This window comes from Chiloscyllium plagiosum, chromosome 3 (genome assembly GCF_004010195.1).
Source record: "Chiloscyllium plagiosum isolate BGI_BamShark_2017 chromosome 3, ASM401019v2, whole genome shotgun sequence".
Classification (NCBI taxonomy): domain Eukaryota; kingdom Metazoa; phylum Chordata; class Chondrichthyes; order Orectolobiformes; family Hemiscylliidae; genus Chiloscyllium; species Chiloscyllium plagiosum.
Genome location: NC_057712.1, coordinates 62431697 through 62459205, shown reverse-complemented (window position 1 = coordinate 62459205; position 27509 = coordinate 62431697). Strand labels below are relative to the sequence as shown.

The 27509-nt window shown below is 40.9% G+C and overlaps 1 protein-coding gene and 1 long non-coding RNA gene across 9 annotated transcripts in view; one reads left to right on the top strand and one right to left on the bottom strand.

Annotated features, from left to right (window-relative positions):
* LOC122544104 (CD2-associated protein) overlaps positions 1 to 27509 on the top strand; it is a 240807-nt gene that overhangs the window by 123737 nt on the left and 89561 nt on the right. For 7 of the 8 annotated variants that reach the window (XM_043683151.1, XM_043683183.1, XM_043683171.1 and 4 more), the window contains exons 3-5: positions 2182 to 2329; positions 22069 to 22137; positions 23358 to 23461. In XM_043683151.1, the coding sequence (XP_043539086.1) occupies positions 2182 to 2329; positions 22069 to 22137; positions 23358 to 23461 (321 nt within the window). The remainder of the gene's footprint in view (positions 1 to 2181; positions 2330 to 22068; positions 22138 to 23357; positions 23462 to 27509) is intronic. The other variant, XM_043683163.1, reaches the window with a different exon arrangement.
* Positions 18330 to 18888, bottom strand: LOC122544154. Its single transcript, XR_006310279.1, has 3 exons — positions 18777 to 18888; positions 18710 to 18714; positions 18330 to 18389 (listed from the first exon to the last, which is right to left on the bottom strand). It is a non-coding gene; the product is annotated as an uncharacterized LOC122544154 (long non-coding RNA).

Here is a 27509-nt window from a genome sequence, read left to right as displayed (position 1 = left end):
TTATGGTCAGAATTGAAGAACTGGCAATGCCAGGAGTGTGACGGTACATCTATCGGGGGGCTATTGAGCAGGCTGAACCGTAAAAACTAAAGCAGAAAGGTGACCAAACCGAGATTTTCACTGTTATGGTAGAGTACGCATAGAGTGTGCTTTGACTTTGGATAGAAATAGAGAAATTGAAAATGTCTACTTTGTTAGAATCCCTACAATGTGGAAACAATTGGCCCAACAAGTCCATACTAACCTTCCAAAGTTTATCCCACCCAGACCCATTCTCCTACCCTGTTACTTGACATTTCCCCTGATTAACACACCTCGCCTACACATCCTGAGTCAAGTGTGTGGGGTGCTGGAAAAGCACAGGTCAGACAGCATCCGAGCACAGCAGAATCGAAGTTTCGGGCAAAAGCCCTTCATCAGGGATGAGGCTTGTGGGCCAAGGTCTGAGAGATAAATGGGGGCCGGGTTTATCTCTCCGACCCCAGCCCACAAGCCTCATTCCTGATGAAGGGCTTAACTTGCCCGAAACTTCGATTTTGCTGCTCCTCAGATGCTGCCTGGCCTGCTGTGCTTTTCCAGCACCACATTCTCAATTCTGATCTCTGGCATCTGCAGTCCTCACTTTTTCTACACATCCCTGAACACTACAGGCAGTTTAGCCTGGCCAATTCACCAAACCTGCACGTGTCTGGACTGTGGGAGGAAACCCACACAGGCTCTGGGAGAATGTGCAAGCTCCACACACAGTTGCCCAAGGCTGGAATTGAACCCAGGTCCCTGGCACTGAGAGGCAGTAGTGCTACCCACTGAGCCACCGTGCCTTCCTGGGAAGGTTTTGGAAATCTCTCTCCTAGGAAGAGGCTCCGGCAAATGGTATAACCGTTTAATGGGAAGTTTGGTTATCATGAGAGAAGAACAGAGGGTTATGATGATGATGAAGTGAGGGCAGTTTGGGAGGGGTGGAGAAAAAAGTTGGAATGGAGTATAACACTGATTGTAGACTGGTTAGACCAAACAGTCTGAGAGCTTCATCTTCCATATAATTATTTCTATATAGAGAGCCTGTAATTAGAAAATAACCATGCTGTGTTACAAACCAGAATAAGCTAAAGAAGGAGCTCTGACAAGATGGGACTAAAATCTTCGCCTTGAGTAGTTTTGAAGTCGACTTTAAAAGTACAAAATGGAAAGGTGGAGAGGACGTCCAATCTGTAGGGCCTTGACAGCTAAATGCACATCCATGAATGTGGATTGAAGAGCATGGGGAAATGCTGAGACAACAGATTTTAACGTCTTTATGGTGGGTTGTTGGGCTGGGGAAGAAGGAAAGGCCCAGTTGAAGCTTAAACTGCTGACAGGGAGTGTTCCTGTAGGTTGGCGAGAAGGTGTCTGTGTAGTAGATTTTTGGATGAGCAGAGGTTCATGGAGATTGAAGATGAGTTTGGAAGGCGAGCAGAGGAATTGCGGGACTCAGGTGGTAACTGACATGCATCAAAGTTTTGACATCAGATCCATACTGTTTTGCAAGGATTTTGTAAGAATTTATAAATTCTGTGTCCTATGATCTTATACTGCACAACCACCTTGAAAAAGCAGCGCTGCGTAAGCTAGTGCTTCCATATAAACCTGTTGGACTATAACCTGGTGTTGTATGATTTTTAACTTTGTTGTGAAAGTGCTGCAGTATGGTAGTATTTAAATTTTGTTGCATTTTTTGCATCCATATTGCAAAATCCTCTGCACAGGATCCTACAACATTCTTGTTCAGAAGGAAGCCATTTAGTCCGTTGTATCTACTGGCTCCTGAAAGAGCTACCAAACTGATTGAGAACTGCACCCTAGCTCTGTAGCCCTCTGAACTTATCACTTTCAAAGACATCCAGTCTCTTTTGAAACCTCTTACTGAATCTGCCTCCACCACAGTCCCAGACAGAGTGCATTCCAAATCCTAACAACTGAGTAAAGAAGTTGATCCACCTCTTACTCCCAGCTATCTTGGTGGCAATTTGAACTTGTGAACCCTCGTTACTGACAGACCAACTAGTCGAAACAGAGTATACCCTTTACTCTGTCAAAATTTGTTAATCATTTTGAACACTTCAGTAAGGTCACCTCTTAATCTTCTCTTCTGCAAGGAGCAGATTATTGCTTTATGCCTGAAACATTTTTCCTTTCTTGCAGGAAGTAAAAAAGGATGCAGATGCAAAAGAGGAAAGCCCAGTGACTAAACGAGAAAAATCTGGAAACGTTGCCAATCTTGTACAGCGCATGAGTCATTTTGGATTCCCAATTGTTGGTTTACCAGTTCAACCAAAGTCTGTCAGAAGAAGTAAGTTACAGCACTTCAATGATTACTGATTGTAATTTAAGACAGTAAAGTACTTCATAGAAATAGTGATTATTACACTTGGGATACTCCAATAGCAAACTTAATGCACAACAGAGCGGTAAAGCACTAAACATGAAAACATAAGAAATAGGTGCAGGAATAACCATTTGGCACCTCACATCTGTCCTGGTGTTCTATAAGAGCATAGCTGATCTTTCCTGGATCTCAGGAATATGGTGGGTCATTATACTCTCAACTCCGTGGTGCTTCAAAAATCTATCCACCTCCTCTTGAAATACTTTCAGTGATTGAGCAGCCACAATTTCTGGAGTAGAAAATCTCTTTTTGCACCACAGTTTTAAATGAATGTCCCCTACTTTGCTATTTCCCTACAAGTGGAAAGATCTACTCAACATTTACGCTTTGAAGCTCCCACAGAATCTTGCACATTTCAATAAGATTACCCTTCATTTCATCTAAACTGTCATGACTAAAGGCCTTATCTGTTTAGTCATTCTTGATTATTAACCTCTTCCTTGCAGTATTCGGTCTAGGTGAATCTCGTGAACAGCCTCCAGTGCCAGTACATCCTTTCTTAAATATGGAGGCCAAAACTGTACTCCGTACTTTGTGGTATCTCCAAAATCATGTGGAGTTGTAACAAGACTTCAAGCATTGAGCATTTGATTTTGTAATAAATGAATGCGGAATGCTGTGAACATTGGAACAAATCTCAGTAAAGCTTGACCAAGTCTGGCAACTTATGCCCAGAGATACACAGTGAGCATTTTATCTGGAGTGTGACTGATATAGTTTCGACCTATTCACTGGTTTTGCATCTTTTGGGCAGCATTCGCAGCCATTTCTGTAGAATATAGACAATGTGACAAACAAGAAACAGTACAGCATCGGAGCAGGCCCTTCAAGTCAGTGCCATGTTTTGCCCTTCCAAACTATAATTAGTCTCATGTACAGGATTCTTATCCCTCTATTCTCTCCCTATTCTGATATTCATCCAGGTACAAGTTCCAGGTGCTACCCACACGTTCCAGATGTTTTTAAACCCACACACACAATACCATGTGACATCACCTTTTGTACCAGGCAGAGTTGGGTACTGCAGATGCTGGAGATCAGAGTTAAGATTAGAGTGGTGCTGGAAAAGCACAGCAGGTCAGGCAGCATCCGAGGAGCAGGAAAAGCACCGCTTTGGCAAAAGCCCTTCATTAGGAATTTAGCCCTAATGCCTGATGAAGGGCTTTTGCCCAAAATGTTGATTTTCCTGCTCCTTGTTTGCTGCCTGACCTGCTGTGTTTTTCCAGCACCACTCTAAGGTTCACCTTTATAGTACCATTCTGCCAAGAAGGAACTTGTCAAAGTAGTCATGATTCGGAGATGCCGGTGTTGGACTGTGGTGTACAAAGTTAAAAATCACACAACACCAGGTTATAGTCCAACAGGTTTAATTGGAAGCACACTAGCTTTCGGAGCGACGCTCCTTCATCAGGACAATCACCTGATGAAGGAGCGTCGCTCCGAAAGCTAGTGTGCTTCCAATTAAACCTGTTGGACTATAACCTGGTGTTGTGTGATTTTTAACCTTGTCAAAGTATTTACTGAAGTCCACGTAGACGACGACAACTGCTTTTCCCTCATTAATCATCTTTGTTACATCCTCAGAAAACCTCATCTAGTCAGTGAGGCATGATCCCCCTGCACAAAACCATGCTATCACTAAAATCTATACACATTTGCTTCTAAATGTGTATAGATAGTGTCACTGAGAATCTTTTCCAATAATTTCCCTACTACTGAGGTGAGGCTTACAATCCTGTAATTACCTGGATTATCCCTGCTACCCTTCTTAAACAATGGGACAACATTAGCTATTCTTCCATCCTCTGGGACCTTACCTTTGGCCAAAGATGATACACGGATGTCTGTTAATGCTCCAGCAAATTGTTCTCTTGCCTCCCTCAATATTCTAGGATAGATCCCATCAGGACCTGGGGACTTATCTACTTTTGAAATGCACAACACCTCTTCCTTTTTAATAGCAACTTGGCTTAGGAATTCAATACTCCCTTCCCTGATATCATCCTTCACTAATTCTTTCTCTTTGGTGAATGAGTACAAGAAGTGTTTGTTTAGGATCTCACCTACCTCTTCTAGTTCCACACACAGATTCTCCTTTGTCCTTGAGTGGGCCAGTCTTTCCCTGGCTTACCCTCTTGCTTTTCATACTTGCATAAAAAGCCTTCAGTGTCTCTTTAATCGTATTTGTTACAACTTTTTGTGACTTCTTTTAGCCCTTATAATTCCTTGTTGAAGTTATTTCCTATTTTCCTTATATGCTTCAAGGATTTCATCAGATCCCATTCTCCTCGACCTTGTATATGTTTCCTTTTCTCTTTTTGATCAAGTTCATAATGTCCCTGGTTATCCAAGGTTCGCATAACTTGCCATACCTCTCCTTCATTTTAGCACGAACGTGCTACTCCTAAACTCTTAACAACTCTTAACAACCATTTATGTTTACGTTTGTTTCCATGTGGCTTTATGTTTAATGGATTTGGCTTTTTAAAAAAATGCCACTCCTCTTTTAAATATCGCCCACCTCAGTCAGGCTCACTATCAACTAGAGGATGTGCCAATTTTGATTAAGGATAATCTTGGTGTAACGTACTAGCAATATAAATTATTTTACTTATGGCATATTGCTGCTATTTGTATTTCAGTCATGTACTATGTCAGCTGAAATTGACCTGAGTGACTAGAAGCAATGATCCAAGTCATACTTTTCGCTGAAAGAAAGTCAGTCCGAGTACCTACTTGTGGTACATGTTGTAGTTTTATTATTTTCCAGTGAAGTTTTCATCTATTGGAGTCAAGTGGTGAAGAGTAGAAGTGAAGTGCTTGGCTGCTCTTTCATGTGCGAGGGGCAACTGGGTGTTTTAACCAGAGGGTCGTCATGTCTCAGGAGCGGGGAAAGGTTGAGAAGGAGACACCTTTATTGTAACCTTAGCTGGTGTAGGAGTTGAACCCATGTTCTGGGCATTACTCTGCATTGCAAACCAGCTTTCCAGCCAACTGAGCTAACAGACTAACTGAATGGGCAAATTACATTTTAAGCTCACCACTGTAAAATTATCACCACCCTTTCTGCTTCCCTCAATAGAAAATCTGGAACAAGCAATAGTTTGGTTGTTTGAAAATCTGAGGGATTGTTGATGTTTCATTTAATCTAATTCAGTTGAGAATGGCAGCCATAGAAAACACATGTTTCACTCAGTAGCCATCGTGAACTGGAATAAATTACAGTTTTGTTTATGAGATGACACTGACTGACTTTCAAAGTCCATGACATGGAAAAACTATTAATAGTCAGCAAGGACCAAAAAATGCAGGAATTTTATTTTCAGAATTATTTTGCTCTGTCTTAATTGTAATTGAAGCTTAGGGCAACTCAGATACTCTGATTTACCAATCTGAATTGCTACAGTGGGCAAGGAGACCATTTAGCTCATCTTGTCTGCACTGACACTTCAAGAAAACATTGAGATTGTGTTAATCTCCTGTTTCCTCCCCATGCCCTTGCCCGCTATTTCTATCCAAACAATCATCCAATGTCATCTTGAATGTCTCGATTGAACTTGCCTCCACCACACTTCCAGCCAGTGTAATTCATACCTTAACTAGCTGAATAACCGTCTTGTTGTCTCAGATCAACATCAATTCTTCTGTATGTCACTTTAAATCGATGCCCCTATCAGCCTCGTTCCTTTAACGATTGAAAGCAGCATTTCCCTACCTCCGTATTTACTCTATTCAGCCCATGCATGACTTTGAACACTTCTGTCAAATCTCCTCTCTACCTTCTTCCCAAGGAGAATGGTTCCAGCTTAGTCAGTCTGTCCTCACAGCTGAAGTTTCTTACACCTGAAACTATTCTTGCAAATTACATCTGCATAGTCTCTGCATTCTATCTTTGCTGTACTGTGGTGCCCACAAATGGGCACATTACTACTGCTGAAATTTAACAAGTGTCTTACGCTCCTTGCTCTTGTATACAATGCCTTTATTAATAAAACCAAGGAAACCATTGGGGTCTATGATTTCTCACATGTTACAGGTCGACTGACCTGAGGTGGCTTGACTCAAACTTTAAACTTGACCTTTCTTACTCACTCACTTGCTCACTTTAATTTCTTAGTCTCATAGTTGCCACCCTTTCATTAATTTCACTTTCCTCCCCTTATTCTAATTTGGCTACCTTTTATACTAAGATATTATTTTAGCTCTTTCTTGAATTGTACACATTTGTAATTTACAGCTGTTTACTACTGGCAGTTCCTAACAGCCAATTAACTCAGGTTTTCTCTGTCACTCTAATTTTTTTCCAGCTCACTGCAGACAGGTTGCAAGCAGTTGGATAATGTGTGCTCAAGGTGGGATCCATTTATGTTAGACCCCGACCCCAGGTTTTTTCGTAAATACTTCAGGGCTGTTTGAGTCATTGTTGTGGCTGCTAATTTGCATAAAATGACCTGTAATCAGAATGGATAGATATTAGGCAATATATTTTAGTTGTTGATATGCAGAGGGACCTGGGTGTCTTTGTGCATGAATCGCAAAAGGTTGGTTTGCAGGTTACTAAGAACACAAATGGAATATTGTCCTTCTTTGGGAGGGGGATGGAGTTTAAAAACTGGGAAAAATGTTAGCTTGGGGAACTATCACTACTTTATCAAACAATGGCAATGAACCCTTAATATGGCAGATTGTGTCTCATTTTCATGTTTCACTTGAAAAGTGTCAGTTCTGATTGTGCTGTCCTCCTCCGTGTTATATTAAAGTATTGAACTGAGTTTTGATGTGTGTAACAGTATTGATTCATGTGAAGAAAACTTATATTTTTGTATATAATTCTCTCTGGAAAGTAGAGTATAGATTCTTTGGAACAATAAAGGCATACATGATCATCTTGACCTATTACTCATTGTTTTCTTTAAATCTCATCCTGTTCTCCTTTGTCCTGCTTAGACTTCCTTTTGAAAACCTAAGACAAACATGTCTATTTATGTGTTAGTATTTGCATGTCATCCCTGAGGCAATGTTTGAACATCTATGCTCTACAGCAAGTACAGTGATGAATGCTTATGATGCTGAGGTTTAATGAGAATCATTTGTTTTTAATCTGCAGTGACTTCTGGTTACCATCATTGAGACCTGGAGCCAAAAATTTGTTAAGTTTAATGCAAGAAATATGAAACTATTCTCTGATTTTTACGAGCTCCAACACTCCTCAATCTATTATCCTATCTGTTTCTGCAAGATAAATCTAGCATTATGAAGCTTTGTGAAGTGCATGTCCGAATAGTCATTTTGTTGTGTGTCTTGTAGGTATAAAGCCGTTTCTTTGCCTTAGATTAGCCTCCTCTCTTGTTACCTGTTAGTTCTGTGGAGATCTTTATGCTCATCTTATATACCAGGATAGGACAGCAAGTTTTCCTGGTCGTTTCCTCATAGTATAAGGTACGTATAGTGATTAGCATCTTTGCCATATCATTGTTGTGCAGAGGGACCTGGGTATCCTTGTGCATGAATCTCAAAAAGTTGGTTTGCAGGTAATTAAGAATGCAAATTAAACATCATCCTTCCTTGCTAGAGGATTGGAAGTTAAAAACCAGCAGCTGTGTAGGATTGGCAAAGAATAAAGGCATTAAGGGTTTGATGAGTGGATAGGTAAGTGGGGCTGAGTCCATGAAAAAAGATCAAGCCACGATCTCAGTCATAGAGATGTACAGCACAGAAACAGACCCTTAGGTCCAACTTGTCCATGCTGGGCAGATATCTGAAATTTAATCTAGTCCCATTTGCCAACACTTGGCCCATATCCCTCTTAAACCCTTCCTATTCATATATCCATCTGGATGGCTTTTAAATGTTGTAATTATACTAACCTCCACCGCTTCCTCTGGCAGCTCATTCCATCTTCTGCGTGAAAATGTTGCCCCTTAGGTCCCTTGAAAATCTTTCCCCTCTCAGTCTAAACTGCCCTCTAGTTCTGGACTTCCCTAACCAAGGGAAAAGACCTTGTCTGTTTACCCTATCCATGCCTCTCGTGGTTTTATAAACCTCTATAAGGTTACCCCTCAGCCTCTGACAGTCCAGGGAAAACAGCCCCACCTATTCAGCTTCTCTCTATGGCCTCAAACCCTCCAGTCCTGGTCTGATTTACCATTCCAAAATGCAACACCTTAAATTTATCTAAATTAAGCTCCATCTGCCATGCCTTGGCCCATTGGCAGATCAGATCAAGATCCTGTTGTACTCTGAGGTAACCTTCTTCCCTGTCCACTACACCTCCAATTTTGGTGTCTTCTGCAAATTTACTAACTATGCCATTAATTTATGTAAATGGCGAAAAGCAGCGGATTCAGCATCGATCCTTGTGGCACATCACTCGTCACAGGCCTCCAGTCTGAAAAGCAGCCCTCCACCACCACGTTCTACCTTTGAGCCAGTTCTATATCCAAATGGCTAGTTCTCTCTATATTCCATGAGATCTAACCTTGCTAACCAGTCTGCCATGAGGAACCTTGTTGAATGCCTTACTGAAGTCCATATTGATCATTTCCACTGCTCTGCCCTCATCAATCATCTTCGTTACAAAAAACTCAATCAAGTTACTGAGACATGATTTTCTTGTTGAATGGGGGAGCAGGCTTGAGGGGTCAGATGGCCTATGCCTACTCCTGTTTATGTTCATGTTCTAAGTGGCCTGCCTATTCATATGAACATATCTTTCAATTCCTTCAATGATCTGATCTTTCCAAACCTCTACAATGTTTTCCAATAATCTTTGGTGCACACTGCCTGTCATAGTAGCTTTGCCAGTCAGTATATTTAACTAATTACACAGTGCATGCATGCAGTTTGGTCTTGAACTGGAAGCAGCAGACAGCGGATGTGTGTCTCAGCAAAAAGTGAAGCAATTTAGCTATGATTGTTAATTGCAGCTTATGAGCACTTAAAGATCAAAATCAATTCACTTAAATTCCTGCATACAATTACAATTGAAGCTGTATTGTGTCTTTTTGGAGAATATAGATTGTGCAATGTGAACTATATTTTGTAACTTTTAATATTCTGTGATCACTGGTTATAAATTGTTTCCAGAATTGCTTGTGTAGCAGTAAACTGAATCATTGTAATATCTCAGTTTGTTTGTCTTTACAAACTGTTGATGCAGTAAGACTGCAGTCTAGTCTTGGATGATCATCTGTTGCTTGCTAGATGTTCTTGAAATATTCTGACTGGAGTGACATATTTCTGATTTTTATTGGACAATTATCAACATTTTGGGTGCTTTCTAATGATCATATTGGATGTTAAGTATGTGATGAGATAGATTAGACATGCGATTAGATAAACATGAGTTGGTTTGGGTTGATATCCCACCTGCTCTAGTGGGAATGTATGTAATAACATGTCTGAAAAAGTTGTTTAGGAAATATCTAAATGTGTGTAGGAAATATCTAAGTGTGTGATTAGTATGCTATTGCGTTGCTGGAGAATGCTATTGAATGAGGTGTGGATATTGTGATTTTGATTTCATATATGTCTTTAATATATCGGATTAAGTTGCCAGTAACTTTTGGCAATCAATAAAGTCTAATTTGATGGATTGTTTTGACAAAATGAAACTAAGCCAGAGTTTGTTTTACTTCTGTGTGTATGCACTCAATAGATTGAGCCTGGAATATATTTAAACAAAAACCACTCTTATTTGAGGCCAGCAACTTTCTATGTGAAGGATGCATTTTTCATAGCTTTAATGGAATCCTATTGGAAGCATCTAAAATTTTATGTAATTTTAAGTTTGGTGACCATTCGGCAAAAGTGAAGTAATTGGTATTGCAGTTGATTTGAGCCAATTTCAATTGCCTTTGGAATCTTTATGCATAAATGGACATTTTCAGGATGAGTTACTTTACTAGAACTTACTATTGGTTCTGTAGCTAATTCTGGCACCACTACATTTTATTGTTCATCCCTAGTTGCCCTGAATAGGTTTGCAACTACCTAAGCAGTTGTGTAATTTATAAAAGAGTTTTCTGGACCACTCTGGAGAAGTATAGAAATAAGACCTTGTGCAAATGAGATTATGAACAGAAAACTGAGAAGAGGTGACAGATTCCATTCCTTCAATGATGAGAGTGATTGTCTTCCATCATTTCTGGCAACTGTTGTGTACTGAGAGCGCACTTCAAATTGTCACCTTTGCCTGAGTAATGAGCAGTAATTAATCTAAACTATATTGTTTCAACTTAAGCGCTGTGGACCATTTGTAGTATTCAACAGCTCAAAATGTTTGCACATGTTGGCCAGACTTGATACATGACTAAAAATGAACTTCGCTGAGTAATATACCCACTATGTTACAATTAATTCATGAACGTATTGTTTAAAGTAGCCCAAATATGTAAAGCTGTCATGTACAGCATTATAAGCAAGCCTTTTGTCCTTTATTTAAACAGCTGCTAAACAAAATGTGATTTTAATAATCTCTTTGACTTGTTTCCATGAAACCGACTAGTGGGATTCCTTCAGAGAGATTCAGGTGAAGACTGATAACACCATGGGGAAAACTAGACTTCCCTGCATGCCTAAAGCTTAAAGTAAAGCAGTAAAAGATAAACTTTGATTAATAATTTAACGGTACATCAAATTTGACATAAGTACAGAAAAGAAATGACAAAGCAAGAATAAAGGACAAAGAAAATAGATTTAAAATAAAAAAAATCCATGTTATAAACCTATGTAGTAAAGTGCAGTCAAAGGAAGGGTTGAGTTGATTAGGGACCTAAGAGGATATCATATGGACAGAGAATGTTACTGAGATACTAAATGGGTTTTTTATACCAGACTTCACAAAAGGATGCCACCAGTGGCACAGTCAAGGAAGAGATGCTTAAAGATTGACGTTTCTGCTTGAAAACTGCTAATCGGTCCAGATAGGATGCACCCCTTGCTGCTGAGGGAAGTAAGGCTAGCAACTGCTGAAACTCTGACCAAAATATTCAGTTCCCCTTAGATTGGTTCCATAGGACTAAAGATATGTAAATATTATGTCTGTTTTAAAATGGGCGGAGGAGTAAGTCCCAAAACTACAAACCACTTAGTTTATAGTTGATGAGGAAGATTTTCAAGACAAAACAAAAATTGAAGTGGAAATATGAGTTAATAATGATAACAACATGATTTTCTTGTTGGCAAGTTCTTTTTGGTTATCTTGATTTCTGCCTTTGAAGTCAAGGAGAGTTTGTCATAGGTAGAGTCCGCTCTGATAAAACATGGCAGTTCTGCACCTGTGCGATCCTGTGTTACAAGAAAATTGCATAAGAGCAGCGCCATTTAAACCAGTGGGGCTGGATTGCTAATAGCCAATACAGGTCAGGAAAATTCGCATTCCACAAATAATGGTCTAAATACTTCAATCGTGTTAAAGCTAATTTGCGTTGAAGAAACACTCGTTATCGCAGAACTGACTGTAGTGTTATTGATGTAAATGTGAACTTTTAAAAAGTAATGTATTACAGATTTATATGAAATAAATAAATATATGAAATAAATGAAACCCTTGGGATTAAAGTTGCGGTGTCTGCTCAGGTACAAAGTTAGCTGAAGAACAGAAAGCAGAGAGCATCGTGGCAAATAATTACTTACCAGATCAGAGGGCAATGTGAAGTGATGTGACTTCTTGATCAGTTTTATTCAGCCTCTTGTCAAAGGATAACCCCCTCAACCCAGGGATTGATTTTTGTGAACTTTTGTGTGCCAATTTAAATTGATGTGTATCTTTACTTAAATATGGAGATCAATATTGCTTACACTATCCCAAATATGGTTGCACTAAACAGTGGCACTGCAACAGGCTAGCTTTGTATTCCTTTTATAAGCATACCCAAATCTCTCTCCGCAGTTACAGGTTCCATGCCTTTATTTAAAAAAAATCTACTTTTCCATTCTTGTACAATGAAAAATTCCACTCTTTGCCACATAATGACCCATCTCCCATCATGTTGCCTACTCAGATAGCTTGGCTATCTTTTTATAACATCTCTGCCCTTCCCAGACATTATCTGTCATCTAGCTTCCCAGTCTGATGAGGTCCTTGATCTGGTTTTTAAAACATTCCACTAACCTTAAAAAGCTGCTTCAAATGGTTGTTTATTTTATCTCCATACCTTGGTAGACTCTTGCTCAAAACTACCTGAGGCCAGCTCTCTCCTCATAACTGTGTAACTAGGTTCAAATGTAAGATTCTTGTTTGTGACTGGAGCAAGTTGTATTCGAAGCTAAACCAGATTTAATGATACACTAACAAAACGCCAGAGGAAGAATTGGCAAACTCGTGAAGTAGGCCAACATGTGACGCATAAAGTTTAATGTGAGGAACTGGGAAATGATACATTTCGGTAAGAAGAGTATGGAGAGACAATGTAAAAACACAATAAAATTGTGGGGTTATGTGTATACAGTTGATTGGCACTGGAATATTGTGACCAATTTCTTGGCATCATGCTTTTGGAAGTATTTCAGGGCCTTGGTGAGGGTGCAGAGATTTAATAGAGCAATGCCAATAGTGAAAAGCTTAAAGTGGAGAGCTAAAGGAAATTGGGATTTTTGCTCTTTTGTGTAGAGAAGACCAAAGGAAGAGGCTTGGAGTGAAGTGTTCAAAATTATGAAAAGAATCACGAGTAAATAAGGTTGAACAGTTTCAGGGACAGAAATGTTGGAAGAAAATTCAAGGTGACATGAAGACTTTTGTATGGTATATTCTGATGATGTGGAATGAATTGCCCAAAATAATGGAAGAAAGTTCCATTATAATGTTCAGAAAGCTGATTGGAGAGATACTTGAGATGGAAAGATTTTGAAGGCTGTGGGCAAGGTAGTGAGAAAATTAGGTGTATCCTGTCAAGAGCTGACATGAATGTGACTGTTTTCTTTGTTTTATTATCCTGGGATTGTCCAACTTCGCATATAATAATTGTAGTATTTGCAGATGTTTTCCTGTTATTTTAGTTAAGAACAATCTTGGCTCAAATTCCCAAATTATTTTTGGCCAGTAGATAAGGTAGACTTATTAACTGCTAAAAATGTAATTGAAACAAAATGAGATATTTAATAAAGGGAACATATGGGACATGCAAGGATTGGTACTAGGACCCTACCTATTCATACTCCTGCACTTCAGCCCTCACCACCTCTCTTGTCTCCTGCAGTGGTGAAAGGGTTCCCCTTGTCCTGACTTACCATCCCACCAGCGTCTACGTCCATAGGATCATTAGCTGGCCTTTCTGCTAGTTCCAATGAGATGCTGCCATCACCACGCACACACTCCCCTCACCTTCTGTGGAAAGCATTCCCTCCGGGACACCCTGTTCTTCTCCTTTACTCCCAACACCCTGCCACAGCACCTTTCTCTGCAACTGCAGAAGGCATAGCACCTGTCTGTTTAGTTCTTCACTCCTCAGTATCCAAGGGCCCAAACACGCGTTCCTAGTGAAGCAATGCTTTACCTGCACTTGACACAATCTCATTAATGCACTCCCTGCTCAGTGTTGTTCCCTCTACATTGGGGAAACTAAGCATGCAGTGAGTGACCACTAGGAATGCCTGTATTCTGCCTGCAAAGACCCTAAATGTTCAGTTGCCTACTGCTTGAACACATCACCCTGTTCCCTGGCCAACATTTAAGGCTCAGTCTTGCTGCACTCCTCAGTCAAAGCTTAGCACAAGCTGGAAGACAAGCACCTAATTTTCTGCTTGGGAACTCTGCAGCCTTCTGGACTCAATATAGAATTCAACTCTAGGGCTTAGGCTCTGTCATGTCCTTAACTCAACCCCCACATGCCGGACCTTGTTATCATGTAATCTACTATTACACACTACCCGTTGTTAGCCACTAACAACCCTCATTAATAGCTATTCACCCTTCTAGTTAGTTTGTCTGTCTGTGTTCTTCTCTCTCGGGGTGGCACAGTGGCTCAGTGGTTAGCACCCCTGCCTCACAGTGCCAGGGACCCGGGTTTGATTCCAGCATCGGGCGGGTGTCTGTCTGTGTGGGGTTTGGACGGTCACCCCATGTCAGCGTGGGTTTCCTCTGGCTGCTCCGGTTTCTTCCCACAGTTCAAAGAAGTGCATTAGTCAGAGGGAAATGGGTCTGGGTGGGTTACTCTTTGGAGGGTCGGTGTGAATTTATTGGGCCAAAGGGTTTGTTTCCACACTGTAGAGTATCTAATCTAATCAAATCATCTCTTTGGGGTCTATCCCCACCTATTGTTTATTTTTTACCCCAACCCCACACCTTGACTTTTGCATATAAACCAACATTTTCCGAGCTACCATCAGTCCTGAGGAAGGATCACTGGACCTGAAATGTTAACTCTGATTTCTCTTCAGAGACACTGCCAGACCTGCTGAGCTTATCCAGCAATTTCTGTTTTTATTTGCCTAGCTATTCACAATTTGTTAATGATTTAGATGAGGGAATTCGACGTAATATGTCAACATTTACAGATGACGAAAAGCTAGTTGGAAGAGGGAGTTATGAGGAGGATGCAGAAATGTTAGCATATGATTTGGGCAGGCTAAGTGGGCAAATCCAAGGTAGATGCAGAATAATGTGAGGGTATCACTTCGGTAGCAAAAACAGGAAGGCCGATTATTACTTGGATGAATGAAAATTGAAAGAGACGAACGTTCAACAAGAGCAGGATGTCCTTAGCACAATTGGCTGAAAGTAAGTCTGCATGTAGGCAGTAAAGAAGATAAAGTGTATGTTGGCCTTCATAGTGGGAGGATTCAAGTAGGGAAAGAAGGATGGCTTGCTGCAGTTAGAAAAGCATTGGTGAGACCACACCTGGAATCGCATGTGCAGTTTTGGTCTCCTTTATCTGAGGAAGGACACTGTTGGTATAGACCATGTATACTGAAGGTTTACCAAATTGATTCCTGGGATGGCAAGGCTGATATGAGGAGAGATTGAGTCTCATAGAAACCTATAAAATTTTTAAAAATTCAAAAGTGAAAGCTAAGAGTTAAGAGGTGGGTAGAATAAAGGAAAACGTAAAGGTGTTTTTACATATATTTACAACTAGAGAATAATTGTGAAAGAACAGAACCTATTAGAAACGATAGAGATAGATTCAAGATGGCGGCATGGGGACTGTAAGCCTTTCTGCTCCAGGCAGGCCACATTCTTTTCTTTTCTTCTCTCCTTTTTGTCTTTTTCTATTCGTGCCCCTGATGTTAGGGGGAGGCTGGGAGCAGTGTGGTGGTGACTGGAGTGGGGACTTGTGGCTTCTTTAGCCCACTGCGTGGACTCCTGGAATTGGCTGCGGGATTTTGGCTGCAGTGATGACAGGAGTGGTCAAGAGCAGGGAACTTGTACAAGTCCTGGAGCTATGTCTGGGACCCAAGACAATGAACATGAAGTCTATTTAAGTACTTTCTATTTATTCTTTTGTACCTCAATGGCGACACAATACTTTTTTTTCATTGTGTCTCCCTCAACATAAGTGACAAGAAAGCTCTTTGTCCATCCTTTTTTTTTTCTTCAGGAGATGTCAGCACAGTTTGCATTGGCCTTCACAATGGAAAAGGACACTGCAGGTGTCGCTATCAGGCTGGAGCACTCTGAAATATTAGAAGAAAGTTACATAGAGACAGGAGGTACTAATGCATTTAGCAGCCATTAAAGTGGATAAATCTACAGGCCCAGTTGTGATGTATAAGAGACTGTTAACTGAGATGAGGGAGGACATGGGGGAAGGGCTTGGCGATAATTTTTCAATCCCCTCTCTGGCCACAGGTGAGGTGCCAGAGGAGTGGAGGCCTGCTAACACTATCAGGATGCTTTTAGGAAGTGATTACAAATAATTACAGGTCAGTCAATATAACCATAGTGGTGGGAAAGCTATTAGAATTCTGCTAGGCTGTGCTCAGAGAAACGTGGATTTACCAGGGGTAGTCAGCATGAATTTAAGGGAAAGTTGTACTTGAGAAACTTGATTTGAAGTTTTGGTGGAACTAACCATAAGTGTTGACAAGGGTGCAGAGGAGATTCATCAGTATGCTGTCTGGGCTGGAGAATCTGAGATTGAAGTTTAAGTAGAAAGACTGGGATCGTCTTGGAGCAATGAAGATCGAGAGGGAACCCCAGAGGGGTGTGTACTATTATAAGAGAAATAGAGAGGGTAGATTGGAAAGAGCTTGTTCCAATAGTAGATTTTGGGGGTGGAGTATAAGAACACAAATGTTCTTATACAAAACCCTAGTTAGATGCACTTGAAACACTGAGAAGATCTGGAGACCACACCTTAGGATCAAGATACTGGCTTTGAAGGGCATACAATGTAACTTTATCAGAATAATACCTTTACTTCAGAGGTTAAGTTATGAGGCGAGATTATATAGGCCTGTTTTGTATAGAATTTAGAAGGCTGAGGGATGATCTGATCCAGGTTTTCAAGATAGTAACAGCAAAAGACAGGGTAGATAAAGATAAACTAGTGGAAATAATTTGAGACTGTAGAACTGGAGAGGCTGGTATGAGAATTGCTAGTCTAAAAATTAATGTCAAACAGTTCAGTATTGTAGGGTTCTGGTTTGCAATCAGTTATTTTCTGATTTTAAAGTGGTTGGAAAATCCCTCCGATCCTTGTTTCTAGATATTGGACTTTTTCTAGGGAATGGGAAATGAGGAAGGCAGTAGACAGGTGCTTCGGGGCAAAAGAATATAAATTAAATACTGAAGCTAAGTATAATACAAGAGATCCAGTTAAATGCAATAGACATTGAAATTGACCCAGTCAGCTACACTGAGGATCGTAATACTATTAAATGCACTATTAACTGAACAGACACCATTACAACCTAAAAACAGCAGTTTTAATTGCAGGATCTTGAGTCAGGCTTCTGACCCTTTGAGGCCCCAATGCACTGTTACCACCCGCCTCCCCACTAGCTAGTTTGGAGCTTTGGGACCTTTAGGAGTTTGAGTTCACCATTGAGGAAAGCAGTTTTAAAGTGTGCCCGATTGTTGAGGTTCTAGCCGTTGATTCTCTTCGTTCGGAACAGGCAGGTGTTTGGAAGCAGTTGTTTGGACAGCATTTGGTTGACGTCCTCCTCTCGGAATGTCCATTGTTTTGATGATGCTCTTGGTTTGGTTTTCCCAATTAGCTTCTTTGTTTGGCCTCTGTGGTTCTTGGTTCCGAAGCTGCTTGGGGTGAAAGCCTGTGGGAAAGCAGTTTGTGCAGAAGCTTGTTGGGGGGGAAAAGAAAGGTGCTGTCCCAGGTGGGATCGGGCTGCCAGTTATACCGACTGTACCCTGTTACCACCCCTCAAATCTGTGTTGTCCATTGTGTATCTGGTGTTTCTTTTGATATAGATTGGTTTCCCGATCATTAAGAATAAGTGTGAATGGATTTCGATTGAAGTTGAATGTCCGGTATGTCTGTAGGCCCCATACTGTCTGTGCTGGGTAGCCCAAGGTGTAAAAACTGTCTTGGGCTAGAGCTTTGTTAGTGTCCGTTGATTATTCTTTTGGAGAGGAGGTATAGAATGGAATTCCAGGCGAAACAATAGTTCCAGACAGAAATTTCCTTTCTCCTGGCTCTACTATCTCTTTGCTGCAGCCTCATCAGTCCAGGGTTTTGCCCAGTGTTCCGAAACGGGATAAGCCCCTTTGCTACTTTAAAGCTGACACACAGAGAAGCTCATCTCGCACTGTGCCTCTTGAAATTTAACAGATTAAAGAACTATCCCAGATTTCACTATTTAAAGTAAAAATTAACAATTTTATTCTTTAAGACCAACAGATAACATTAAAACCGCTATTTATAACTCCTTTCTCTTAAACTTATCTTTTGCCTCCCACTCTACAATACTGGTCCAATATGTTAAAAAAAAAACCTGATTAAGAATTAAAAAATAAAATCACATTTAAAAGCCAGTCAGCTTTGCAGGTTTTCCTTGGTAGGTTTTCCTCCGCCATCTCCTCTTCTGTTGCACAACTTTTGCTTACAGACAGGTACCTTTCAGAGAGCTATTTCTCCAGCAGTTTATACTTGGTTTTCTTGGCAGTTCTCCCCCTAACTGTTCAAAATGTCTGTCTGGTTTTATACCCTAAAACGTAAGATCCTTTCATTGGTTTAATGTTATCAAAACACTAAATTCAAATTCAATTAGATTTTGGTATCTGGAGCATAATTAAAATTGGCCAAATATGAATTTGTTTTTGTTCCATGGCAACCCAACTCGAGCTATTTGATTCAAGCAAGTTTTTTTTTTAACCTTGTTCAGCACAGTCTCTGTGTTTTTGGTCAGTCCTTGCTAGTTTCCCCCTTCTCTTACACACTTACACCTTCAAAACATCAGTATTTTAGATTTTGGAAAAGTCTAGAGCCTTATCCAGTGACTTAGATGATGGGAATTTTTGCTTGCTCCTATAGGAGAGAGGTTAGGGAGCAGTTCTGCATACAGAGAATGGTAAAGTTTGGAACTCTAAATTTGTTAATTTTAATTCTGAGCTGGATACATTTTTGTCAAAACAATGTATTAAGACACATAGGCCAAAGGTAGGTATATGAAATTAGGATCTCATCGAATGGTGGAACAGGCTTGAGGGGCTGAATGGACCACTCCTGTTCCCATGTTGGGGTCAAAAACCACAGGATTTAAGACCAGAGGCACAAGATTTCAAACAGAGTTCAGGAGAAGTATTTTCAAGTTTGCTGGCAATGCCACTGATGGGTCAGATCTCAAATAATGGTAAGACAGAGTCATTGAGTGTTTGGAGGCATGGTGTGAACATAACAATCTCTCCATTCACATCAGCAAAATGCAGGAGGTTGTCATCGACATAAGGAAGCTGAGTGGTGAACACACCCTGATCTGCATCAATGGTGCTGAGGGAGAGATGATAGTGTGTCAAATTCCTGGGAATGATGATCACCAACAATCTGTCCTGGTCCACCCACATTGCTCTGATCAAAAAAGCAAAACAATACCTCTATTTCCTTAGAAGGCTAAGGAAAGACACTTACCAAACTTTATACTGAAAGCATCCAATCCAAATGCATCCGAATGTGGTATGACAACTGGTCTGCCTAAGACCATAAGAAATTACAGAGAGTCATGATCACAGCGCAGTCCATCCCGCAAACCAGCTTTCCTTCTATTGCTGCCATCTGCACTCCCCGCTGCCTTGGGAAAGCAGCCAATATCCTCAAGCCCCTGCCACCCCAGTCATACTCTCTCTTGTTCCCTGGATGCTGCCTGACCTGCTGCGCTGTTCCAGCAACACATTTTCAGCTCTGATATGCCCGAAACGTCGATTCTCCTGTTCCCTGGATGCTGCCTGACCTGCTGCACTGTTCCAGCAACACATTTTCATACTCTCTCCCACCCTGTTCCATCACACAGAAGATACAAACGTTTGGAAACACGTGCTAACAGATTCAAGAATAGCTCCTTCCCCACTTATCAAACTTTTGAATAGACCCCTCAAATATAGAAGTTGATTTCTCTCTTCACTTTCTCTGTAGCTGGACCACTGTTCTGCATTTTGTTCGAGTCGCCTGATGTATTTGTGTATGATTTGATCTACTTGAACAGCATGAAAACAGTGTGTTTCACTCCATTTCAGTACATGTGACAATACCAAATTGAATCACTCAGAATGGATGCAAGTCCAGAACTCATTGGAAGAGTGGTTGAGTCAGTAATTCTCATACCAGTTAACAAGTACTTAGATGTGGATGTGCATTGCCATAGCTTCTGGGCCTTTGGGCCAAGAGGTGGAAAATGGACTTAGTGTAGTCAGAACTTTATTGACTGATGTGGACATGATGGGCTATAAAAAGCTGTAAGTCGACAATGTTCTGTAGAGAGGTTCAAATGCCACAATGGCAGGGAGTGAAATCTGAATCTAGTTAAAATCTGGAATAAACATCTGGTCTAATGGTGATCATGTTATCATCTATGACTGTCCTTTTAGACAAAAATCCCATCTCATTCAGTAAGGTCCTTTAGAGAAGAAACACTGCAATCTTTACCCAGTGTAGGCTACATGTAACTCCAGACTGGCAGTAATGTGAATGACTCTTACCTGCCCTTGAGGAATTTCGGGATGGGCGATAAATGATGGCCTAACTGGAGATGTCCACCTCCCTAAATATTTTGAAAAACTATTGCTTTATAACAAGCTCCCTACTTCCCAGTATTATAAAGAACTGACACCACATACTGCAGGGGTAAGGATTGGCAGCTGAGGCAATTAGCAATCAGCAATAAATGCTGATTCCAACAGTGGCACTCACATAACAATAAGAAGTCAAAACACTGTCTTTAAAAATTAGTTAATTTGAGATAATGTGAAGTTTTACAAGTGAAATACCAGGGCTGCATTACAAAGACAATTTGTGTGGGTATACGACATGGGAATGCTTTCTTCCCTGGGGATTCTGAGCACAGCTCAAGTACTTAGTGCAAACAATAGCAGATCCAAATTGAATGAAAATTTGAATACAAAATGTGGCCAAGCTTTGGCAATTTGAATACACAATTGGATTGAAGGTTGGAGACAGAAGGTGGTAGTGGAGGATTTTTTTTTTGGACTTGAGGCCTGTGACCAGCAGTGTGCCGCAAGGATCTGTGCTGGGTCCACAGCTTTTTGTCATTTATATAGGTAATTTGGATGTGAATATAGGAGGAATGGTGAGTATATTTGGTGTTATCTGTAAATATCCTCCTTCGCTGTCCACTATACAACCTGTTTTGGTATTATCTGCAAAACAGGTTGTATAGTGGACAGCGAAGGAGGATATCTGAGTACAAGGAGAGCTTGATTAGTTGGGTGAATGGGACAAGGAGGGGCAAATGGAGATTAATTTAGGTCAATGTGAGGTGCTGCATTTTGGAAAGGCAAATCTTAGCAGGACTTATCCACTTAATAGTAGGATCCTGGTAGTGTTGCTGAACAAAGAGACCTTGGACTGCAGGTTCATAGCTCCTTGAAGGTGGAGTCACAGGTAGACAGTATTGAAGCAGGCTTTGGTACACTTGCCTTTATTGGTCAGTATAGGAGTCGGGAGGTCATGTTGTGGCTGTACGGGACATTGGTTAGGCCACTTTGGGAATACTGTGTACAGTTCTGGGGAGGAGATTCTCCCTGCTATCGGAAAGATGTTGTGAAACTTGAAAGGGTTCAGGGAAGATTTACAAGGATGTTGCCAGGATTGGAGGGTTTGGGCTATTGGGAGGGGCTGAATAGAGAGGGACTATTTCCCCTGGAGCGCTCGAGGCTGAGATTATATAAACCTTACCGAAGTTTATAAATTCAAGACTGGCATGGATAGCCAAGGTCGTCTTCCCAGGGTAGGGGAGCTTAAAACTAGAGGGCATAGGTTTAAGGTGAGTGGGAAAAGATTTACAATGGACTCGGGGGCAACTTTTTCATGCAGAGGGTGGTGCGTGTATGTAACGAGCTGCTGGAGGAAGTGATGGAGGCTGGCAGAGAAGAAGAGGAGATGGAGGATGTGACTAGTGTATTCAGCTTTGATAAGCTATAATCATATTAAACAATGGAGCTGGCTTAAGGGCTTGGTTGGCTTAACCCTTCTCCTATCTTCTGTACTCTTTTTACCAACATGTTCACCTGGTAGTCAAGTATGGACGCTCAAGTGAAAGTTCTCTTCCCTACCGTGGGGGTGCTGAATCGAATGGTAACAACAGTAAGTGTTAACTAACTGTCATCTGTATAGCACAGAAAAAGATTAAATGTATATATCATTACCCACTGTTTTTTGTCAGTGCTTTGCTTAAATCACTCATGGGATGTGGGCATTACCCGCTGGCCAGCATTTATTGCCCATCCTAGCTGTCATCTCCCCATGACTTTTAACGTTGATATCATTACTTTAGCCACTGCCATGAATATTGCAGGGGGTTATCTTTGACCCGAATCTGAACTGGACCAACCATATGAATACTGGAAGTGCTAGAGCAGGCCAGGGGCTGGGAATTCTGCAGTGAATAGCTCACCTCTTGAATCACTGTAGCCTGTCCATCATTTCTATAGGCTCATCAGGAGTGTAATGAAATACCCTCCACTTACCTGGATGGGTACAGTTCCAAAATGTTATCCAAGCAGCCTGCTTGATTAGCTCCCCGTCTACCGCCTTTGACATTCATCCACTTCAGCTTTCCACATTGGTGTAGGAAGCATTGGATTTATAAGATCGGCTGCACAGTTTCTCCGACACTACGTAACAGCACCTTTTGAATCCATGACAGCAACCTCCTAATAGGACAGGGGTTATGAATGCATGGAAATACCTTTTAACTGCAAATTTCTCTCCAAACTGCAAATTTTCCTCCTTATCACCATTCCCCTCTTATCAGTGACTCAAAAACCTGGGACTCCGAGTACTTTTATTTTAAATGTCACTGCATTATGTGTTGAGTTGCCTTCAAAGTAGAAATTGTTTTCACCAAAGGGAGTTTCAGAGGATTTTTCTGAAAGGGGAATATTGTAGAATTTGAGAATTACTCAGCAGATAATACAAACTGCTATACTTTGAGCAAAGGTCAGTCATGGTTTTAAAAACGTAGTTTCCAATGGTGACATCTGGAACTTTAAGTGTTGGTAAACATAGACTTCAGCTTTTTCATAAATGTGTTCTGAAATTGACAAGTGCAGCAATTTGTGTTGTTGTACTCTTGCACTATAATTAGATAGTTTGGTGCTATTTCAGAAACTTGGTGCAGCAGAGAGTGGGAGGGTGATAAGTGAGGAGCTTCCCGGGAAAGCTACTTAATTTGCAAACCAAATTTTCTGCAAATTTTAGATTAAAATTGTCATTTATTAGGTTATAGTTGAGCGACAGAGCTTCTTGTAAAATCAATTCCAGTTCATACCACTGAAGGAACTTTGTGATGTCAATCCCAACAGGAAGGTTGAAGAAGAGGCAATGCGAAACACTGTTTGATTATATCCCTCAAAATGAGGATGAATTGGAAATCAAGACTGGAGATCTCATTGAAATAATTGAAGAGGTAAGGTTTTTTTTTGTCAATTGAAATATTTTCTTCCGTAGGTAACAGTGGTCAAAAATTTTCGATGTAAAATTGTTTTGTGATGGAATACGCAATGGAAGGGAGATGTATAAACTTTTGTCAAAAGTTGTGTAGTTCTGTTTGCCTGCCACCTCATGCACACACGTTTGTTTGGAAAATGAAAAGTTTGTGTTTAAATTTTCTTGCTTGAAGATGACCTCCACTCTTGAGTTAATTCAATTACAACTGTTTTAAAATTGTCGTCATGAAGTTGCCAAACTGGTTGCAAACATTCCAGTTTCAGCTCATGTCTTGGTGAATACATGGTATTTTCTCTGCGTAGGCTTCAATAGAACAGAAAGCATTATGAATTCCTGTGGCACAATGGTAATATTCCTACCTCGGGGTCAGGAGACCTGAGTTCAAGTCTCACCACCTTCAGTGGTGTATAATAACATCTACGAACAGGTTGATTAGAAAATATCTTTTTAAAAAGCACGCACTGATTTTCATGTTAATTGAGCAATAGCACAGGGTGTATCTAACTACAATAACAGGAAGTTATCTTTTTCCCATGTTGCTTGTATCGTTAGTTAAACATCTGTTCATTTTGGAGAAGGATTGAAAAGATTTGTCTTTTTATGGCTGGCCAGTGCAACATTGCAGTAGTCCTAAGGACAACTAACCTAATCTACAAGATACGGGAACTTAATGAAAGCTTGAATATTTCAATGTATATTGAACACAAAATAGGGATTTCTGCTGTGGAATGAAGTGTTACATGGTCGAAGTTCTTAGAGCAAAACTAGTGTTCCTCAGCATTATGCTTTTTTGTCAGTATTTTATGGATTTGGATAACTTTTTCCATTTATTTTTCCTGCTTCTTGCCTCAGCTGCCCTCCATCCCTCCCCCTTGAGAAATTGATGACACAAAGTAATGTTTGTGCCTTTTTCAATATTACTGAAAACAAGGTGTTTCTTTGATAGTCCTGTCAGACTTCCTGAGAGTTATGACATAGACCCAACTCTCTTTAGTTGTCTTCTCCGTGACCTTGTGTCAATAAAAACACAGTGACTACAAGAGCAGGTTAGAAACTAGGAATACTGCAGTGAGTAATTCATGTCCTGTCCACCATCTACAAGGTACAAGTCAGGAATGTGATGGAATGACCTCCACTTGGCTGTATGGGTGCAGCTCTATCAATACTCGAAGCTCGACACCATCCAGGACAAAGCACCCTGCTTGATTGGCACCACATCCGCAAGCATCCACTTCCCCCACCACCAACTCTCAGTATTAGCAGTGTGTACAAGATGCACCATGGAAATTCACCAAAACTCCCCAGACCGCACCTTCCAAATCCCATTTCCACTTCCTTCTAGGAAGACAAGAGCAGCATTTACATGGGAACACCACCACCTGCAAGTGCCTCTCCGAGCCACTCACCATCCTGATTTGGAAATATATTGCTGTTCCTTCACTGACACTGGGTCAAATTTCTGGAATTCCCTCACAGGTGACAATGTGGATCAAGCTACAGCATGTAGACTGCAGAGTTCAAGAAGGCAGCTCACCACCACCTTCTCAACAGCAATTAGTGAGGAGCAGGAAATGCTGGCCAGCTAGGGATGCCCACATCCTGTGAATGAATTAAAAAAAAATGTGCTGAATCCAGTTGAGTTTCTGGTCAATGGTAATCCCAAGGATATTGTTAGTGGAGATTCAGTGGTGATAACACTATTGAATGTCAAGGAATATCAAGTGAAACTGGATGAACCACCTAGCATTGGAAATGACAGTGGCAAACTGAGCGAGGTCAACCCTGAGGATAGGAATATTGTGGTGAGCAGCTCACCACCTGACTACCCAAAACCTGCCCACCCTTTACAAGGCACCAGTTAGGAATGTACTCCCCACTTGCCTTCATGAGTACAGCTCCAACGACAATAGTTGACATCGTCCAAAGCAAAGCAGCCCATTGGATTGACATCACATCTGTTCCCTCTACCACAGATGTGTGCAGTAGCAGCTTATACCATTGGGGCGGCTCAGTGGTTAGTGCTGTTGCCTCACAGCACCAGGGACCTGGGTTCAATTCCAGCCACAGGTGACTGTCTATCTGTTTGTTTGTGTGGAGTTTGCACATTCTCCCAGTGTCTGCGTGTGTTTCTTCCCTCAGTCCTCTGTGCAGATTAGGTGAATCGGCACTGTTAAATTGCCCATGGTGTTCAGGGATGTGTAGGTTAGGTGCATTCGTCAAGAGAAACGTAGAGTAATAGGGTAGGGGAATGAGTCTGGGTGGGTTACTTTTTGGTGGGTCATTGTGGACTTGTTGGGCCAAATGGCCTGTTTCCATACTGTAGGAATTCTGTGATTATTCCAGCTCCTATCTATGATCCTTCATCTAGAAGATGCATGGCAGTTATTCACCAAGATGTTTTTAAAAGCACCCCCAAAACCTGCAATCTGAACTGCCTCGGGGGGAAAAGGGCTGTAGATAAACAAGCACCCACAAGCTCCCCTCAAGTCTCGCACTATCCTGACCTTAAATGATATTAAAGATTCCACATCATCCCTGTATCAATAGCCTGGAATACTGTATATCATTCAAGTGTCAGTAGTACAAAATGCATGAGCTACCTCTTTATTGAGGACAGGTGAAACAACTGCATTTACTTCTGTTTGCCTCCAAACTGCTTCAAATCAGAGTAAAGTAGCTGTGTCTGAGAGACTGGTTAGTACAGTCATGAGTCATCTGGAGAACTTAGCCTTTACATCCAAATGGTTTCGAGTTGGTTCTCTGGATGCTTGGAACACAGCAGATTTAGGAAAATACCAAGTTGTGGATCCAGCAGCTAAGTGTGTTACTAGCATGGACTCCTAAAATGCAAGAAGCAGCAGTGTTGGCCCAAAGTATCTGCCCTAACCTACCTTACCCCCTCAATTATCTCTTGTTCCAACCCTGAATTGTTTCTTGTTGAGGGGATGGTAGTGGGAAATTTAGTGTATGTAAGAGTCACGGGATTTGTGACCTTGGCATGCTTATACAGAAGAAGGGCTTATGCCCGAAACGTCGATTCTTCTGTTCCTTGGGTATTGCCTTACCTGCTGCGCTTTTCCAGCAACACATTTTCAGCTCTAATCTCCAGCATCTGCAGTCCTCACTTTCTCCATGCTTATACAGACTACAGTCTCAATCCACAGAACATGTTTGTCTCTCTCTGCTGCTGGACCAAAATGCTATCTATGGAAGATACCTCGATATGGTTAAATAAGTTTGATGTGAAAATGGGTCGATTGCATGAAGTTCATTTTCTACAGATAAAATAAATAAAATTTCGCCCTATTAGGATATATTTTTTATGATTTGTGGGAGTTGGTAATTGGAATGAATGTCCTTTGTATTTTTATGCATTTTTTAAAACCATTCTTAAAATGTGTAGTGATTATCACAAAGCATCCAATTGCACTAACTAAGCTAAATGAACAGTATTACCACAATGCACAGTTGTGTAGTGGTGAATTCCTGCAGCAGGAATTAACTTCATACTGCAAAACAAATTGTAAATAGCTCACTTTGTTGGATTTCTCTTGTGAAGCAAAGTCGTCATGATTTAGGTAAGGCCTACTTTAATGAGATCGAGACTGTCCACTGCTCATGGGTAAAACAACTGATGAACAGTGGAGGATGTTTAAAAAACACTTAATGTGATTTGAATTTGTGCTATTGGTTAACTGAGTTACAGAATGCAGCCTGATGATTAAATATCTAAATGTGAATAAATAAATACTGACAGGAGCTGGTGAGCTGCTTGCATCCACTTACAAATTGTAAATGCAAGCTGCAGCAGGGTAATTGGAGGGGGAGTTTGTATGTTTTTCAAGGGATATGGGCATTGTTGGTTGTGCAAGCATTTATTCTTGACCAGCACTGGATTCTTAATCAGTAGGGGAATCAAAGATAACAGGGTAAGGGCATTACAGTGTTTGTAAGGAATCTCAGATCAGCTACGATTCTATTGAATGTGTGGAGCAGGCTCGAGGGAC